The following is a 17,907-nucleotide window of genomic DNA, read 5'->3' as shown; positions in this document are numbered from 1 at the left end:
TATCCTAATATATTCATATCAAACAAATTCTCTTTGAGGGCAAAGGAATAATATTAATATAATATATATAATATCTAAAGGAATATTATATAATATATAATATATTTTTCAGATTTTCGAAAAATCCAAGAGGAGCCAATTTTACTACTTAATAATAATTATTATTTTTGGGCCAATTTTTCATTTTAATCCCGACAAGAAACGCAAAGAATACACACGATCGAGCAATTACTATTCGAGGTAAGGCAAGGATACGCTTATATCGGAAGTTGGTTTCACCGAGGGAAACCGCGAATCGAAGTGGAACGGCCATCCGACACCGTGTGATTTAACGCGGGTAAGAACATGGCTATTCCTCCTCAAGGCTGCTCCTTTGTCTCATAGTCCCTCAATTAAGTTTTACTGCCGTAAGCATCGGGGATCAGAGCCGAGAGTCTGTTACCAGTACGATAATCTCTCACATATATACTCTGCGAAGGATTTGTAGGATCGAGGATCTTTAGAGGAGGCGAGAGGACGTCCGCGCCTCCCTTTTGCCTCCTCTCGACGGTGGAAAAGTCGTCGGGATCGTCAGCTCCTTCGGGACACCCTGTAGAGAGGCATAAAGGTCGAAGAGGAGAGAGGTGGAGTAATCAAGAGCGGGCATTAAGAGACGCAGAGCATGTGCGTTGGCCTCTGGTTCTGGTACCGTTGGTCCTTCACCCGCGATGGATCACGACGTATATAATGTAACCTTGGACCTCTCCCGTTTTATTTTCGTCAGTTTTCAAGTCTGGCTCCGGTTCTATCTATAAGATGCACTCGCGGTTACCCCTCTCCTCCGCGAAGGGGGAAGAAGAGGAGGAAGGGGGAGGGAAAGGGGGAAAGTTGCGCCTACGACGTCTGTCGAGGATAATGCGCCAGTATGCGTTTCCTTTCCTCCTCTTCTCCTCTCCTCTTCTTCAGAGGCCTTTTCTACTTATTTCTTTTTTTTTTCTTTCTCTCTCTTTCCTCTCATTCGGTTCAAGAGAGAGAATTTCCATTCAAAGAGATTAACTCATCTCCGGCAAGATGACCCGCATGGGACGATTCTTTTTAATACGAGTCGCTCGAATTGAACGAAGAGATTTTCCGAAAAATGAGAGGGAAATCGGCGCGAATCTTCTCTCTTTTTTTCTATCAAAAACACGAAACGTCATGTAAATTAATAGCGAGTATTTTCTCTCAAATCTTTATCAATCTAGTCTTAATTTTATTTTTATAAGTTATTATAGTATAAATTATTATATTATACTTTTTAAATTACTATTATTAATTATATTGTATTATTGTTTATTTTATTTTTATTATTATCATTATTATTTTATCATTATTATATTATCATTATTATTTTATTATTATTATTAATTTTATTATTAATTATTATTAATTATTTTATTATTATTAATTATTATTATCAATATTAATTATTCTTCTTATTAATTATTTTAGTATTTATTATTATTATTATTATTTATATCAGAGTTTTATGTGCATCCTAATAGATAACTGTAGAATCGAGTAGAAAAAAGGGGCACATTTTTCTCACGGTATAATTTATGTTAACAATCGAGGTCTCTAACAATAAGAATGAATTCTCCGATTCCTCGAACGATTGTTTCATTTCACTCGCATTATCTTCGTCGTGTAGTTATTACTATGGAGTTTACGAATGCATTGTAGAGAGACCATAGTACTACGATGCGCCATGCATCGTGCACAGGTTCAGTTACTCGCTCCCCCTTCTCCCTGATACGGCTGATAACTCGACATACATATATATATGTATATACATAGTATACCAGACTATCGCAGGCATCGCTCGAGTCATAATATACACGGTGTCGTGAAAATGACACGTAACTATAGCCTTCCTCTCGCGATACCACTGCTGAAAAATGAGACTGGTGATTCATTTGCAGAGTGAAAAAAATTAGTCTTCTGCTTCATACGATTCAATGATTAAATTTAGCGAATAAGGATAAATATTCCAAAGGTGACGTTCCCATACAGCACAGAATATTGTAGCAATATTATTAATATTATTGTAACATTGCAGCAATATTGCTGCAATGTTCTGTGCTGTATGGGTTGTAACAAAACGAGGGGAGGGAATCGTCCCAGCAAACGCCAAGTAACATTTATATAATTGTTACATGTTATATAACTGTTATATAATAATTATATTGTCGAGTGGGAAATTATAACTAACAATTATATAACTGTTATTTGGCGTTTGCTGGGGTCAACTTTTTATCGATTAGAGAAAAATCAATTTTCTAATTCTGCTGATGCGACTTCTCGGTGTACGCTTTTTTTACGCATCCCGATATATATCTTACATACGCGTAGGAATATAAACGTAAATAGTCGCGTAACTTTTCGATCGGAGAGTCGTTTCTCAACTTTTGAGACGAGAGAAAGGATGGAAAACGGAGAGGGGAAAAGAACGAAAGTCGGAGAGAGAGAGAGAGAGAACGAGCCGCGAAAGAAAGTGGGAGAGGGGGATAAAGGGAGAGTACTACGAATGCTTACGTATGGTAAGTGGACTGTAGTAGTTATGAGTCAGTCACACCCACAAAGCCGGTTGTGGGTTCAAGATCCTCTCTCTCTCTCTCTCTCCCTCCCTCTATTTTTATTTCTTGACGCGTGATATCTCTCTCTTTCACATCCATATCCGCACAAGCACGTGATTGTGCATACGTCAGCACGAGGTCACGCGTACGTCTCGAATCTATCGGCCTTGTTACTCGTATATCTTGCTGATAAGAACGCAAGGTAACGTGGGAATTTTCGAAGATTGACGATGAGAGAGAAAGAGAAGATATCTTCTATTTTGATTGGGATCTTTTAAATAGAAAATCATCAAAAAAAATCATGAGAAATGATTTTTTTAACGATATCACATATCCCCTACAGCACAACATTGTTGTTACATTGCAGCAATATTGCTGCAATGTAACAATAATATGTCAATGAGATATTTTTATCCTCGACTTAATTTTTTTTATTCGCCAGGTTGATCTCTTGGAGGCTCCTGGTTATTGATAAAGGCGCCACTTGGATCACTCCAGGAGCTCCTCGCGATCGTAAACCGGTCCTGGGTGTTGCGCGTTTTGTCGGTGCCTGAAACACTTGACGAAACGACGTCCGCGACGATGCAACTGATAAATAAGGGGAGACTCTCTGAAGGAGGAGAAGGGCGGAAGGTAGGGCGCGCATTCGGAATGCGAGCGTATACGCGGTCGAAACGCGATGCCTGTTTGTCTCTTTGTAGCTGGCCGAATGAAACGAGGCGATTCGAACCCCCAGGTGTATTTCCTCTTCCATTATTTTTGCTTTCGTTGATTAAAAATTGAGGAAAAAGGAGAAGAGCGAAGAATCTTGTACATAACTTCAACGAACAAAACAACGAGATAAAGTAACATTCGTTGAATTTCAGGAATGAAAAAGTTTTAGAGATAATTATATAAAATTATAAATTATATAAATTATAAAAATTATATAAAATTAGAAATAATTATGTAAATTATAAAAATTATAGAGATAATTAAAATAGAGACAGTAAAAATAATAAAAAAATATTGATACGCGAGATATACTGTGGATGTCAAATTTACTGATATTATTTACAACAAAAATTATAAATATATATTGTATGTAAAAAATAATAAATTTACTAATATTTATAAAAAAAAATTAAAAATTTAGTAATATTATTTATAATATTAAGAAAACCTATAAATTATTCATAAGAAAAATTATAAATCTGCTGATGTTATTTGTAAAAATAAAAATTCCTTAATATTAATAAAATATTAATAAAATAATTTCTTCATATTAATAAATTAAATTAAGGAATTTATTTTAATATTTTATTAATATTAATAAATATTAATAAAATATTAATAAAATAAATTCCTTAATTTATTCCTTAATACTTATTAATATTAATAAATTTATTAATATTAATAAAATATTAATATAAAATAAAAATTCCTTAATATTAATAAAATATAAGTTTCTTGATATTAATAAAATGAGTAACGTTTGTGGAAGGTGTTTCAATCTCGTAAATACTTCATCTCTATTCCCGAACGATGGCATAAAGAGAAACGGGCGCGAGGCGCAGCGATACAAAGACGGCTGTTACAAAGTAAAGTCGACGGCGGGGAATCGTTTCAGTGGGAATCGCGGCCCCGATCGAGGGCCGCCACGGGCGGCGATCTCGCGTGAGCGAGGTTCTTTGTGATCGGAGCTCGACCGAGAAACCGGTTTCATTGGCGCGGAGGGTCCCTCTCCTCCTCTCTCTCTCTCTCTCTCGCACTCTTTATTCCTCTGTGAAGTGAACCGGTCTGTTTCAATGTAAACTCGCTATCGCCGATCGTATGTAATCGGCGTGCGGACGACACGCGTGCGATCGCATATCGATAAACGTACGGTTCGCAGATGCGCGTCAACCGCTTCCTTCCTCTCTCTCCCCTCTCTTTTTTTCCACGCCGGATTACGTAAGCGAAGCAGTTAGATCGGCGGGAGAAAATTAATAACGTCGCGTTACATCGGAATAAAATATTTAACAATCGACGAGTCGATCTAACAATATTGTACGTCGATCGTTAAAGAGGAGAATACATGATTACTCTAATTAATATTGTCTCATAAACGACGCCGCGAATAAAAATGATAAATAATAGATTTATAATCGATTAAAAATATACATGATGTAAGGTGCGATCGCGATCGTGTTCCACGCGTAGAGTGCGCTTATCAGCATTTTATTACAAATTGCAGTCATTGCACATATACATCATCTGTACGCATTTTAAATGTCGTGCGTCCTACACGAACGTTACACACTCATTATACTTATGATAGAAATATTACAAACAGGTACAAAAACTACGCTACGCTAACTTAACTCGCTACCTTAACTCGCTATCGACCTCCCTTCAGCATCGCCTATTTTGTTTATCGCTAAATGCACTGTAAGCGTTATGTAGAGCTTGGTCTCGCTCGCCTGGAATGAAATTCAACGTTCGAACGCAACGAACGATTTATCTATTATTTATAAATACGATGTACACGCGGTATACACCGAGTTGTAACCAGGTAAAATGTCGAAGATGGAATTTCGCGTGGCTACTTTTTTCTTCAACATTTCTTTTTTCTCTCTTTTTGGCAAAAATCCCTCGAGTGGAAAAAGGACTTTGTTATCAAAAATTCACTCTGGTAGGCGGACATTTTTGTTTATAAATTTGAAAAATCTTGCCAACTATGTATTTTAACATTTATTTTATAATTAAAATTGTAAAATAGATCGGGGACTTTCTATTGCTAATTAGAAATATCAGTCGATGATGCATAAAAATAATGCCTTTGCTGAAAGAGCTAGATACAATGATTCGGTAGAGAAAAGAATTAAAAAAGATTTTTAAACATTTTACGCAATAATCACAGGGGAGGGATAGCAATATATGCGTGAATTATATCGTCGAAAAATCGATATGAGATCGTATGTCATGTATCTTTACTGTAATCTACACATTAACGCTAACGTTTTAATTTTATCTTTGACCATACTTGGCAGTGTTGAGTTGCGAGCTCCCTTTTCGTATTTATTCCTCGATTAATTTATCTTCTATTTGCGCGGACGGTACGAGAAAGCCGACGTGCGTCATCTCTGTGCGCTTTTATCATCTTGCAAAAATCGCAAAACGAGAGAAATTGGAAAATCAATAATTGGAAAACGTTTATTACAAAATAGTACGCTGAGAGAAAAATAATGCTGAATCAACGTCAGTGGAATTTATTTTATTAATTCAATAATGTTATTGAATCAATAAAATAAATTCCAATTACACTGATGTTGTTTATTCAAGATTATTTTTTTCTCAGTGAAATTTGATATATGTCCGAAAGTTTTAGTAATGTAATGGAAAAATGAGATTTCTCCGTTTAGAATTTTCCCCGCTTGTATGTCTATAAAATGTACAAATAGAGTAGAATGCCAACTGATCGCTCATCGGGTGTAAAACTTTTCTACGCGCGCGCGACTGGTCCCGTGTCACGTTTGTAAAAAAAGGAAAAAAAAACAGCCTTTGTACACTGCATATATACACGTAATTTGTACATTTTAAAATTACAATTATTTACAAGAGCATTGTATATATAAAAAAAATACAAATTATCCATACAAAACACAAAATCGATTATTTACAAAATCTAGATATAAAAAAGTACCATACACAATTATTTACAATAGTCTAGCGATAAAAAAGGTGCCTCGTGTAATCAGGACAGGACAGTATATCCCAAGGAACGGCTCAGTCGGCCTCGAGAAGCGACCCGGTGATCGCGCCAGTTCCAGGCCGCAGCGCAACCAGGTGCGATTTCTTTCGCGGCGACGTCGCGCTGACCTGCTGATAGACGTACTTGCTCTGTATCGGCGAACTCGAGAGGCTGGCGGTCTTCTGGCGTTTCGCGCACGAGACGTACTCGTACACGAAGGACTGCTCCTCCCTGGGGAAGTCGGTCAGCCGGGTGTCGAGCAGCTCGGCGGCGTCGCCGAGGTCGAGGCCCTCGTAGAGCTGCCCGACGACGATGTCGTCGTCGACGATGTCGATGTGCTTGCTCTCGTCGTACGTGACGTTCTCGTCGTCGTTGATGATCTCGTCGGCCGCGGAGCCGCCCGTTTCGGAGCCCGCGTAGCTCTCCGCGTCCTCGTAGATCTCCTCGTGCCTGTCACCCTCGTACTTCATCTCACCCCGTTCGAGGAGCTCGAGATGGTCGGGATGCACCATGGCTCGCTTGATCGCGATCGGGTCTTTTCTCGACCACTTTCGCACCTCCTCGTCCATCTTGGCTACCTTCGACGGATGGATCGCCCAGAGGCAGCCCTTGCGCTGGCTACCGTTGCCGGGGGGCTTCTCGATCTTCTCGAAGCACTTGTTCAACGACAAGTTATGCCTCACGGAATTTTTCCAGCCCGTTGGCGCGGTCTTGAAGTAGGGAAAGTGTCGGCTGCGTGAAGGAAACGAGAAAATGGAAGATGAAATTTGCACTAATCTTGGATGTGTTTAATTAAAAATGTATCTCTGATAGAGAGATAATTAATTAAATTGGGTAAATTTACGAAATTATATAATATCTTTAGCGAGTCGAATTTACATAAATAAATTATAATAAAAATAAATAACAAATTTTATTTAAATTTCATTTTAAATAAAATAAGAAATTTTAATAAAATTTAAAAGCCAAATTTTTCTCCTTCTCTCTAGTAAATATACTTAAATATATTAATGTCAAAGAATATTTGAAGAAAACAAAAAAGGAAACGAGAAAATGGAAAATAAAATTCGCACTTCTTGGATACGTTTAATTAAAAATGTATCTCTGATAGATAATTAATTAAATTGGGTAAATCTACGAAATTATATATATCTTTAGCCAGTCGAATTTACATAAATAAATTATAATAAAAAAATTTTATTTAAATTTCATTTTAAATCAAATAAAAAATTTAAAAGAAAAATTTGTTTCTCTCTAGTAAATATATTTAAATATATTAATGTCAAGGAATATTTGAAAAAAATGTAGAAGATTATCTCTTAACTACGCTCATTCTTAAAGAATTTCTTTGAATATTTTGAAAGCATAAATATTTTAGAGGTAAATTTCCTTGACATTTTTGCTTTGACAAAGCAAAGTTTTAGTGAAACACTATTACAAAGTTATTTCAGTGAGACTCGAGTGAGACTTCGTTCCATGAGCCGTGTTAGTCATAACGGCAGAAACATAGGCAGGTGGTAAACGATGAGAAAGCAGGCCCCTGCCGTTGGTTTTAAAAGAGACTGTACCTCGGCATGTGCCCCTGGTTGTTCCAAGGGCCCCATACAAAATGGCAGCTTCTCGTTCTCTCTTTCAGCTCTCCTTCCCTCCCGTAAAACCCAGGAATAAAGAGGAAAAAGACAATACTTTTGCCCTTCGTACCTAAACGCAAAAGGGGGCTTCGGCAGCCCCCTTTTATTCTTCCGGCCAAATGGCCGAAAATAAACGAACGAGGCGACACGTCTGTTCATCAAGTATAAAATTTCTCGTTCCTCGCCACGAAAATGTCACACAATCATTCATCAATCGTCACGAAAAGTTACAAATTTAACGACCTTTTAGCTCAAATTTTCAAAAGTTCAACAGAATTTGAGGGAAGGATAGTAGTTTTTCTAAAAAGCTATCTTTTTAAAAAATTAAAATCTATATCAAAATCTATCAAAATTACTTTCTTCGTAATAAAATAAATTAATAGTAATATTTAAAGTAATATTTATAGTAATATTAATAGTAATATTTATAGTAATATTTAAAATATAATAAAATTCATATATAAATAATTTCAATAATTAATTGAGATGAAAATTTAGGTTTGAAAAAAGATTCTAAGAGATGATGTAATGACTTGCAGCTTGAAAAACTTGATCGAAAGACTTGAGTCCAAAACTGGAAAGATTCTACTCTTCACTAAAATTAATTAAATATCGTTTAGATATTTAATTATTGAGAGCAATTTTTATACAAAATTATCTCGATCGCTTGCATTTTGCAGGACACTCACCACATGAAATTGTAGATTTCAGAGACCGGCAGCAGGCCCGTTTGGCTGTTTTTCAGCGCCATCGCGATGAGGCACGAGTACGAGTACGCGGGCTTCGGATAGGGGTTGTCGCGCCCCGTCAGATCCTTCTCGCGCTTCGCTGCCTGAATCATCACCGTCGTCGTCGCACCCGGGCTAACGTCGTGCACATTATTATTATAAATCTGCTTGCGTATGTGACTGCCCGGGCTAGAGGTCAACATCTTGATGTCCATCGTGCCGGACACGGTCCCCATCTTGGGGTGCTGCATCTGCACCCTCGTCAGCTGTATCGTCGGCGAGGAGGAGGCGGCCACGGTCGTCCTGACGCCGGTGGACGACGACGACGACGTTATCGACGTCGGCGTTTCCACGTTCGAGGGTGCGAGCAGTCGTTGAGCCGCATCCTGCTGTTCGTCGTCCTCCGTCTCCTCTTCCTCCTCCTCCTCCTCCTCCGTCTCCTCTTCCTCCGTCTCCTCGTACTCTGTTTCGTTGTGCTCGTGCTCTTCGATCTCCTCTTCCTCTTCTTCCTCTTCTTCGCTTTCGTTCTCCTCGTCGTTTTCGGTTCGCTCGACCTCGCTTTCGTTCTCCGTCTCTTCCCCCTCGTTCTCAACAACGTTCTCTTCCACGCTCGCCGTCTCCAGCATCGCCGCCTCGCTGTTGGACGCGGGGCTGCGGATGGGCATGCACATGTTGCGAGGCAATATCAAATTCGGGTCCAACGTCAACGCCAGCTCGCTGTCGCTGTCCAGATTCAGCTCCTCCAGGTTGCTGTTGGAAAATAGATGAACAGAAATTTAGATTTTCCGTTAACAATAATTTCACCGTGTCTTTCTCGACCCATCAGAGTAGATGCTGAGCTCTAACGAGCCCCGAATCCTCACCTATTCGAGCTGCGGCTTTTGTCGTTGAAGCCGACTGGGTCCTCGGTCTCCAGGACATCCTCAAAGTCGAACCCAAGACCCGGGCCGTGCCAGCCGATTCTGCCCGTGTTGTCGCAACGCCGGATGTCCATATGGAACATATCCGGACGGCCTTGGAAGGCGTCGGAGATGCTGTCGCTGCCGAACAGGCAGTCCCACGGATCCCCGGACAATCCCTGCTCCATCCCGATGGTGCTGTACGCATTTACGGTATCCAATTCCATTCACTCGACTGCAAAGGACACGAAGCGATATCTTTAAGAGGACCGTCAAGAAATTTCTATCGAGTAGTTAATTCGCAGGACGATGAATTATAATCTTCGAAGGTAGTTTTATTTTCTTAAGAGCGTATCTATGATATTTTTATAGCCCTATAAAAAAGAACAAGCTTTTCTATGATATTGTTTTGCAATTTTTTTATCATATTTATATTTAATTTTACCGATATATTTTATTTTGTGATAATAATATTTTTATTTATAATAAAAAAAAAAACATAATTTTACACTCTTTGGCGCACAAAGAGAGAAGATACTCGTCTATCGGTTTATGCACTAGTGACTGCAGGGCTTCCAAAAAGTTTCCCCCCACCCTCCCCTCATGGCACTTCGCCCCTGCGGATTCATCCATATTTCAGCATGTGTGCTTTTTTTAACGACACCCAGAATGCATCTCGGATTAGTACTATAGCTCAAGCTCTCTCGTAGATCGATCATTTTCACGGATCGGCCTTCATAAGGGCGCCCGGATTGGTACCTACGGCCCCGGCATGTTGTGCGCTTCGTCGAAGAAATAATAGCCCGCTCGAGTTGAGACGTGAGACTTCCCGAGAGAGTTCCTCGTCCCGAATGAAAGCAGATCTCTACGTCGGGACGTTTATTCGCTGATCGAGACGGTTCAGGAAACGGTGGAGCCTTCGCGAATCTCTCGTGCCTCCTCGAACTCGTAAATTACCCTCGAGCATACTGATGAATTCTCCCTCCTGAAGAATTTTCTCCTTCTCTCTTTATGCTAATATCGCGTTAATTTTATTCTGTGTGTATAAATAGAAATTTGTACATATATATCACGAGTTATATTATATATATAATAATATATAAATGTTATATAAATAATATATAAATGTTATATAAATATTATATAAATGTTATATAAATATTATATAAATGTTATATAAATAATATATAAATGTTATATAAATATTATATAAATATTATATAAATATTATATCTTATATTTTTAATTTGATCGAATTATTTGTGATAATTTTATTTACAACTCTCGGTTCCTTCTGAACTTTTTAAACGATGTAGATATGGGATAATTCGCTTCAAAAATTTTTCACAATATCTCGCATCCTATCAACGTATTCCATACTATACGAGTATCGGATTGTGTTTTACTACGCCAGGCAAAGCCAATAGGTTCACGTAGGTGCGCCAACGTGTCTACAGTTACGTGTACACATTCGTGCATGTATGTATGTGTGTGTGAGAGAGAGAGAATGTGTACAACGAGGATCTTGAACCCACAACCGGCTCGTGGGTGTGACTAACTCATAGTAGTATAGTCGATTTACTATACGATTTACCAGACTCTCATAGTACTTCCCCCTACGCTTTCACGCAGCTCTTTCCTCGTCTCCTCCCTTTTGTCCTCCTGATTCTCATTCAAAGATAAAGCAACGACAAATGACGAAAGTAAATAATGCATGCGGAGAATTTTTTAATTAAAAAAAAAAAAATAAATAAAAGTTTGATATCCCGATTTGATGTCCTAACTGATTCGATGGAAGAGTTTTGAGAGACTGTTCCCAACACATTGCTGAAATAAACGTTGAAAACAGAAACGAGGGAGATTATTTCTTTTTTTATTTTATTTTTTCTTTTTTAGAATAAGTTCCAACAAACTTTGCTTACGCTTATTTGATTTTAAGCACAGCCGAAGCGAGCGGACCTTCACCCTCCCCCCATCCCCATCCCTCCCCCCCACCTCGTTCTTGCCCATACACGTGTATGTGTGCATTATGGAAACAAACATCCGGCATTGATTCGAGTATTCCAGCCAGTAGATTGCGCGTAGTCGCGCACAGACCCACATACACACACATACACACACACATACATGTAATACAGCATCCGTATCTCGCGATGGACCAGCCGTAGATACAAGGCAGCGCGCCGTCTCTGCTCAGCCCGCGCTTTTCGCCGAGTATCGATCTGATATGTCTGCCCTCTCTTCCCCTTCTCACCCTCCCCGACCTCTCCCTCAACCCCTGTCATCCACCCTCGTCGTATCCTTTCCCCCTGACTGGTATTTGCGAGCTGCAAGAGCGTGCACCAATGCCGCGTTCGTATTCGTCAGGGTGGCACCCTTCCTCCCCTTCCCCCCCTCCCCCCCAGCGTATTCTCTTCCTCGGGAGCCCGTTTGAAAATTCACCCCTCCCTTCCTCTCTCTCTCTTTCTCTCTGTCTCACCCTATTTCTCGTTCTCCCCTTCGGGTCCCTCGCACAGATCCCCAACGCAGACCGCTCGTTAACCCTTAATGTCGCTCGCTAGGGTCGAATTAATGCTTCTCCATCTTTGCGAGTAAAAAGGCGGATTTTTATCACGGAATTTTATACATGTTATTCCCGTTGCTTTCAGCGAGATTAAAATATCCGAGTCTCGATTCGTCCAAGATTCGCGCTTCTGTGCATTTCCGAGCTCAATATAATTTACAAAAGCCCCGAGAACGTTTGTTTTTAAACGAACGGCTGCGCGAAAATAGTCTCCCGATCGAAGCGAGAAGCGCCCTGTTGCGATAGAAGATATGTCGCAATTATAAAAAAAAGAGAGAAATAACTGATCGGTCGATTCGATTTTTTGAAGAAGCATATTTCCCCCTTCTTGAGACGTGTCACTAAAAATATCGATTGAAACAAGAGCCTATTTTTGGACACGCGTAAATTTTATATAACCAAGTTTTTTCGCAGAAGAACGAGGCGAGTTTATTCTCACTCGCCGTCCTCTCGACGGATTAATATCGATATGTGTCACTTAAATGGGACGGCGCGTCGCACAATGACGTGTCTGTGCGCGCGATGACGTTTGCACGCGTGGCACCGAACGCACGTGGCCGCGCGGAATTGGCGCGAAAAAGTACGCCCCGCCCCCCCGCTCTCCGCCCCCTCGCCGTCAACGTCGCGACGTTATCTCGCATGCTTCGCGATCTTCAAATTTTACATAAATGGAAAAATGGAAGAATGAGATAAAATTTGTCGCGTATTTCAGATTGTTATGAATTATTTTTTATTATTGTTATTTTTTTATTATTAATTAAGATTGTTATGTCGATGAATCTTATAATAACATACTTACCAAGATTAATCGAGCGTCAAAAAATTGTACGTAATTTTAATTATCTTATAAATATAATAAATATATAACTATTATATAACTATTATATAACTAATATATAACTATTATATAACTAATATATAACTAATATATAACTATATAAATAAAATTATTTTTAGACATCCAGCGATCTTTTAGGTCTTTATAAGCGGGAATATCGAGATTAAGAAGAGATTTATGCATTAACGATTACTTTGCGATTTCGCTTACATAAGAGGCGGCCTGAAAATGGACGTCTCTTTAACTTAACGTCGATCTCACGGTATATTTGCTAATCCCGTCTACTGCTAATTCAATGGGTTTCAGGCTTAGAATTTCTTGCTTTCACTGGCCAAACGAATGAGTCAATCGCGAGGTCCTTCCCTCGAGATCTTGCAAAATTTCGCACGTTGCCGCGAAACCAAAATACACGCGATCCACAATGAAACGTGTTTCTCAATGAGCCTTTAACACACATGCACACACATATTCCAATCTCTCTCTCTCTCTCTCTCTTGAAGATCCAAATGAAACGACGGACTAACCCGAGTGATTCCATGCAATTGTGGAATTTAATGTTTCTAATAGAACGGGGTATATTATACTTTATTTAAGAGAGGATATTCTTCGTAATCGCGTAAATGAACATGTTGCAAATTGGCGTAAATCAGAGAAGACCGTGGACTTGGGCACTAAACGTTCTAAATGCGGACGGTCGGCTCTAAATTAGGCCGACCGTTAAAATCTTCCACGCTTCGTCCGCCTTGATATTATCAAAGCGCCGCGAAAGTGACCGGGCAAATGTTTCCATTCCGCGTTCCCTCGCTCGCGTCATCGCTAAAAATGCAGGAGAGACGCGACGCGAAAGCACAAAAGCACGAATGGCGCGTTGCAATCGCGAGATTATGATTAACGACGGGCGAAAATTGCCGATTGTCCCATCGCGAAATTCGTCTCGCGACGAAACAAGAGAGTCACCCTGTAGATTCGAAACGCGCTTTCTCGATCTAACACCTGATGCTGCGGAAATTGAATGAGCTCGAAAAGTAATATTAGCGGACATTCTGGACACATTGTATAGATCCGTGGATCGAGGTTTTCTTCGATAATAAAAAAGCTTTGCGGAGGATTCCTTATAAAGTACAGATATTTCTTGTCAAGAAGATATTCATATTTTTTCTTTCATCGAAATCTGTATTTCTGAAGATTCATCATTTTTGAAATTTATTATTATCATTTATCATATTCATTTTTTAGCGAATTTTTTTATGAAAAGTATGGGTATTCCTTGTCAAGAAAATAAATAATATAAAATAAAAAATAAATATATATTTTTTTTCTTTGACCGAAATTTCTGAAAATTTATTTCCGAGATTTATTATTATTATTATATTCATTTTTTAATTGAATTTTTTTATAAAGTACAGATATTTCTTGTCAAAAAGATATGCATAATTTTTCTTTGAAATCTGAGTTTCTGAAAATTTATCGTTTCCGAGATTTATTGTTATTATTTATTATATTCAATTTTTAATGAATTTTTTTGTGAAATAGAGAGATATTCCTTGTCAAAAAAATATTCACATTTCCTTTGATGAAAATCTGGATTTCTGTCAATAGATATTCCTTGTCAAAAAAAAAATAATAAAATAAAATATATTTTTTTTCTCTGACCGAAATTTAAATTTCTGAAAATTCATCATTTCCGAGATTTATTATTATTATTTATTACATTTGTTGTTTTTTTCGAGTAAAGATCTGAATGATCCTGCGCATTTTCTGACAAGGAACACATGACACTACCAATCTACGGTATCCTATCTACAAGAGGCACCCAGTATATTCGACAGAAAAAATAATTCCGTTTCCGTCATTCTTTTTTACATGGCAAACAAAAAAAAATCCTCAAGAAGAGAGGATGACGTTGCGTCATCCTTCTGTCCTTCGTTTCTTTGTCTCTCGCTCCCTTTCTCGACTCGCAAAAGTAATCATTCGAGGACGCGAGAATCGGCGAAAGAGGTAGAGGAGGAGGAAGACGAAGAAAATGTGAATTTCGATCGTGAATCGTAGAAACTGCGCACTTCCCGCGCGGTGGGCATCTGGCGTGGAAGAGGCCAGAAGGGATACCGAGGGGTACGAGGGGTTTCCCGGAAGGTTCTCACGGTCAATAGCTTTCCCGGCGGTATGCGGCTGGAAAGTGCTCGAGGGGCTGCCCTTCCAACCTCCTTCCCCCCGTCCATCCCCTCACCCTCATCCCCCCGGTACCCTCCTCTTCCGTCCTCTTGCCTGCAGGCTGCATTCGCATTTTGCGCTTACGTCCCTTATTCCGTCGTCCTTTCGAGGATTTTCAAAATCGAATATTCAGCAAGTCCCTTCCTTCCCTTCCAGGGAAAAATATAATACCTGACGTGGCGTCGAAGGGACGGAGATGATGTTGGCGGTATTTCTCGGATAGAGCGAAAGGTGGACGATGAAAAAAATATGAGACGAGGAGACGAAAGGACGAGTCGGGTTATTCCAAGGCGGCCAATTAACGTTCGCGATCCGCGCGAAATTACTATTCGCGGCTATCAATGGAAATCGATACCGCCGTTGGCGGTTTCGGCGACGACGGCCGCCGCCACCGGCTCCGGATAATTACGCGGGAAACGTCGCGGGACGACGGAAGGAGAGGGAAAATTGGAAAATCGACGGATATTTCGGCGATTTGCGGTTCCCGAAAATTCCCCCTCGTCTCGGAAAGGAAATCGAACCTCGTCCTGTTCGCGAAGCCTAAAAATATAAGTAAGGCAGATTTTCTCCCATTTATATTTCGGAGGAATCTCCCCCCCCCCCCTCCCTCGTCCTTTGGAAGGAATTTGCATATTACTCGTACTCTATCCTTCACGGTCCGCGGATTATCGGATCTATCCATTTATTTGATTCGCTTAAGGGAACGACGAGCAGCGCATATAACGCTTTCTTTCTCTCTCCTCCTTTCCCCCTCCCACGACTCCCCCTCTCTCTCTCTCCCTCGTACATATTCACGTACGATACGCGCGCGCGCGCGCAGAAACACACGCGAGTTTTTTGTTTACATATATTCCTGCAGCGACGTTCCTGAATACGTAGCATTGTTTTCGCCGTGTATTTTTAGAGATTCTTCCCAGAGCGCCTAATAAATTATCCTTTCTCTTTCTCTCTTTCTCCTCGTTTCTTTGTACATCACGCATCCCATACAGCACAGAACATTTGCAGCAATATTGCTGCAATGTAACAGCAATATTGCTGCAATATTATAGCAAATATTGTTGCAATGTAACAGCAATATTATAGCAATATTGCTGCAATGTAGCAGCAATATTATAGCAATATTGCTGCAATGTAACAGCAATATTATAGCAATATTGCAGCAATATTTCGTGCTGTACGGGATCTTGGTTCTTCCCGCCGAAATTCACGAGGCCGACACTCCCGCGCCCGTGAACCGCTCATTCACACGCCGAGCGATTTGACACACAAGACGGGGCCGGGGAGGAGGGGGCGACGGACGGGGTCTCCGATTTCCGAGTGTCGTCCCCTCGTCATCACCGATGACGGATTATCGTCGCGCGCGATTCAGCGCCGTCGCGGAAATATAATCGCGAATCGACCGAAAATACCGGCGACATGCGCGGGACGAGGACAGAGAGAGAGAAAGAAAGAGAGAGAGAGAGAGAGAGAGAGGACACAAGTGTCGTCGACGTGACGTTGCAAGGCGGGTATTTTTCGATCGCGACGTGAGAAGGAAATAAACAAAGGAACCTCCTCTCGCTCCTGACAGACGAAGGGAAAGAGAGAGAGAGAGAGCGAGAGGAGGAAAGAGAGAGCGCGCGCGCCGGTCGGAAGAGCCCGCGAGAGACGGGACGGGACGAGACGAGACGGGACGGGCAAGGATGCTTTTTACGCGCGGGGTATACAATTTACGCGACGCGTAATAATGGCGCGAGGAACCTTACCGTGTATCGATACCGCGCCTCCGAAGATTCCCCGTGTCACACTGCCCGGTCGCGACCGCCAGCACTTTCACACATATATTTACGAGCGAGCCGCGGAGGATTTTCGGCGCAGCGACCATGTATAAACGTACACCGACACGGGTCCCCCTTGACGGAACTGAGGCAACGTTGGCTTGACACGAGCAGGCCCGTGAACAAAGACCACAAGATTTCAAATCCCGCGGCGCCGATTGGCCGGGGCGGGTCACGTGGCCGGGACGCGCGGCCGCCTATTGGCCGGCCGCCACGGGGCTGCCAGGACGTTTTGAACGATGCGCCGCAATGCACATGGCTGACAAAGAGCGGAATTTTCGCGGGGCCGCCCTCGCCACTCGCTCTATCTATCCTCCTTTGGTCACCCGCGATAACCCGCGATCTGTCAAACTAGCGCGCGCGCGATCAGCTGGATCGGCGCCGCGTCACCTGTCAAACGCGCCGACCGTCTTTCCTTCCCCGACACACAATGTATATACAAGGTACACTCGTCTCTCGCACACGCACGTTTCCCTAACCTTCCCCACAGAGAAAATGGCCGAACCCAAACAACACTGCGCGCGCGGACAGTCACTCACCTCGATGGCGCGTATCGCGATATTTATCCCGCCTCGTGGATCCTCCGATCCCGTGGATTTCGTGGCAATTTTTCCCGGGACGCACCGAGCCGCGTCTCTCTCGCGCCGCGCGACAAACAATCGCCGTCCCCCTCGGACGAGGTTGAATCGACGATGGGCGAGTCCATCGCGGCCACTATAGAGGGGTGTCGGGCGGCTCCTCGGTTAAGAATGAAGCACACTACGCGATAATGGCGGGAAGATACGTATGTACGCGGGCCACATGGCGATTTATCGACTCCGAGCGGGTAAATACACGCCGCACTCCCCCCCGCTCCTCCCGCGCCTCCTCTTCGCTCCTCGTGGATTTTCGCGCGAATTCAAACCCGGGTTTTT

The 17,907-nt window shown here is 41.3% G+C and overlaps 1 protein-coding gene and 1 long non-coding RNA gene across 3 annotated transcripts in view; one reads left to right on the top strand and one right to left on the bottom strand.

Annotated features, from left to right (window-relative positions):
* Positions 1 to 3,640, top strand: part of LOC145965216 (uncharacterized) — a 4,203-nt gene extending 563 nt beyond the window's left edge. The window contains exons 2-5 of one of the 2 annotated variants that reach the window (XR_014436651.1): positions 113 to 337; positions 479 to 728; positions 3,037 to 3,227; positions 3,296 to 3,640. This is a non-coding gene — a long non-coding RNA (uncharacterized LOC145965216). Of the gene's footprint in view, positions 1 to 112; positions 338 to 478; positions 729 to 3,036 lie in introns of both variants that reach the window. The other variant, XR_014436650.1, reaches the window with a different exon arrangement.
* The window catches only part of LOC145965631 (nardilysin-like), a 27,078-nt gene extending 9,171 nt beyond the window's left edge, over positions 1 to 17,907 (bottom strand). Inside the window, exons 1-4 of the mRNA XM_083089292.1 lie at positions 16,922 to 17,907; positions 9,529 to 9,799; positions 8,627 to 9,415; positions 6,345 to 7,038 (exon numbers count right to left, since the gene is read on the bottom strand). Of these exons, the coding sequence (XP_082945418.1) occupies positions 6,345 to 7,038; positions 8,627 to 9,415; positions 9,529 to 9,791 (1,746 nt within the window). The 5' untranslated portion in view covers positions 9,792 to 9,799; positions 16,922 to 17,907. The remainder of the gene's footprint in view (positions 1 to 6,344; positions 7,039 to 8,626; positions 9,416 to 9,528; positions 9,800 to 16,921) is intronic.

The sequence above is a fragment of the Camponotus vicinus genome, unplaced genomic scaffold, assembly GCF_025532165.1.
Source record: "Camponotus vicinus isolate PSW18456_S1 unplaced genomic scaffold, iyCamVici1.0 SCAF_14, whole genome shotgun sequence".
Taxonomy (NCBI): Eukaryota; Metazoa; Arthropoda; class Insecta; order Hymenoptera; family Formicidae; genus Camponotus; species Camponotus vicinus.
Note: the sequence above shows the minus strand (reverse complement) of the source record. Positions and strands in the feature narration are given on the sequence as shown.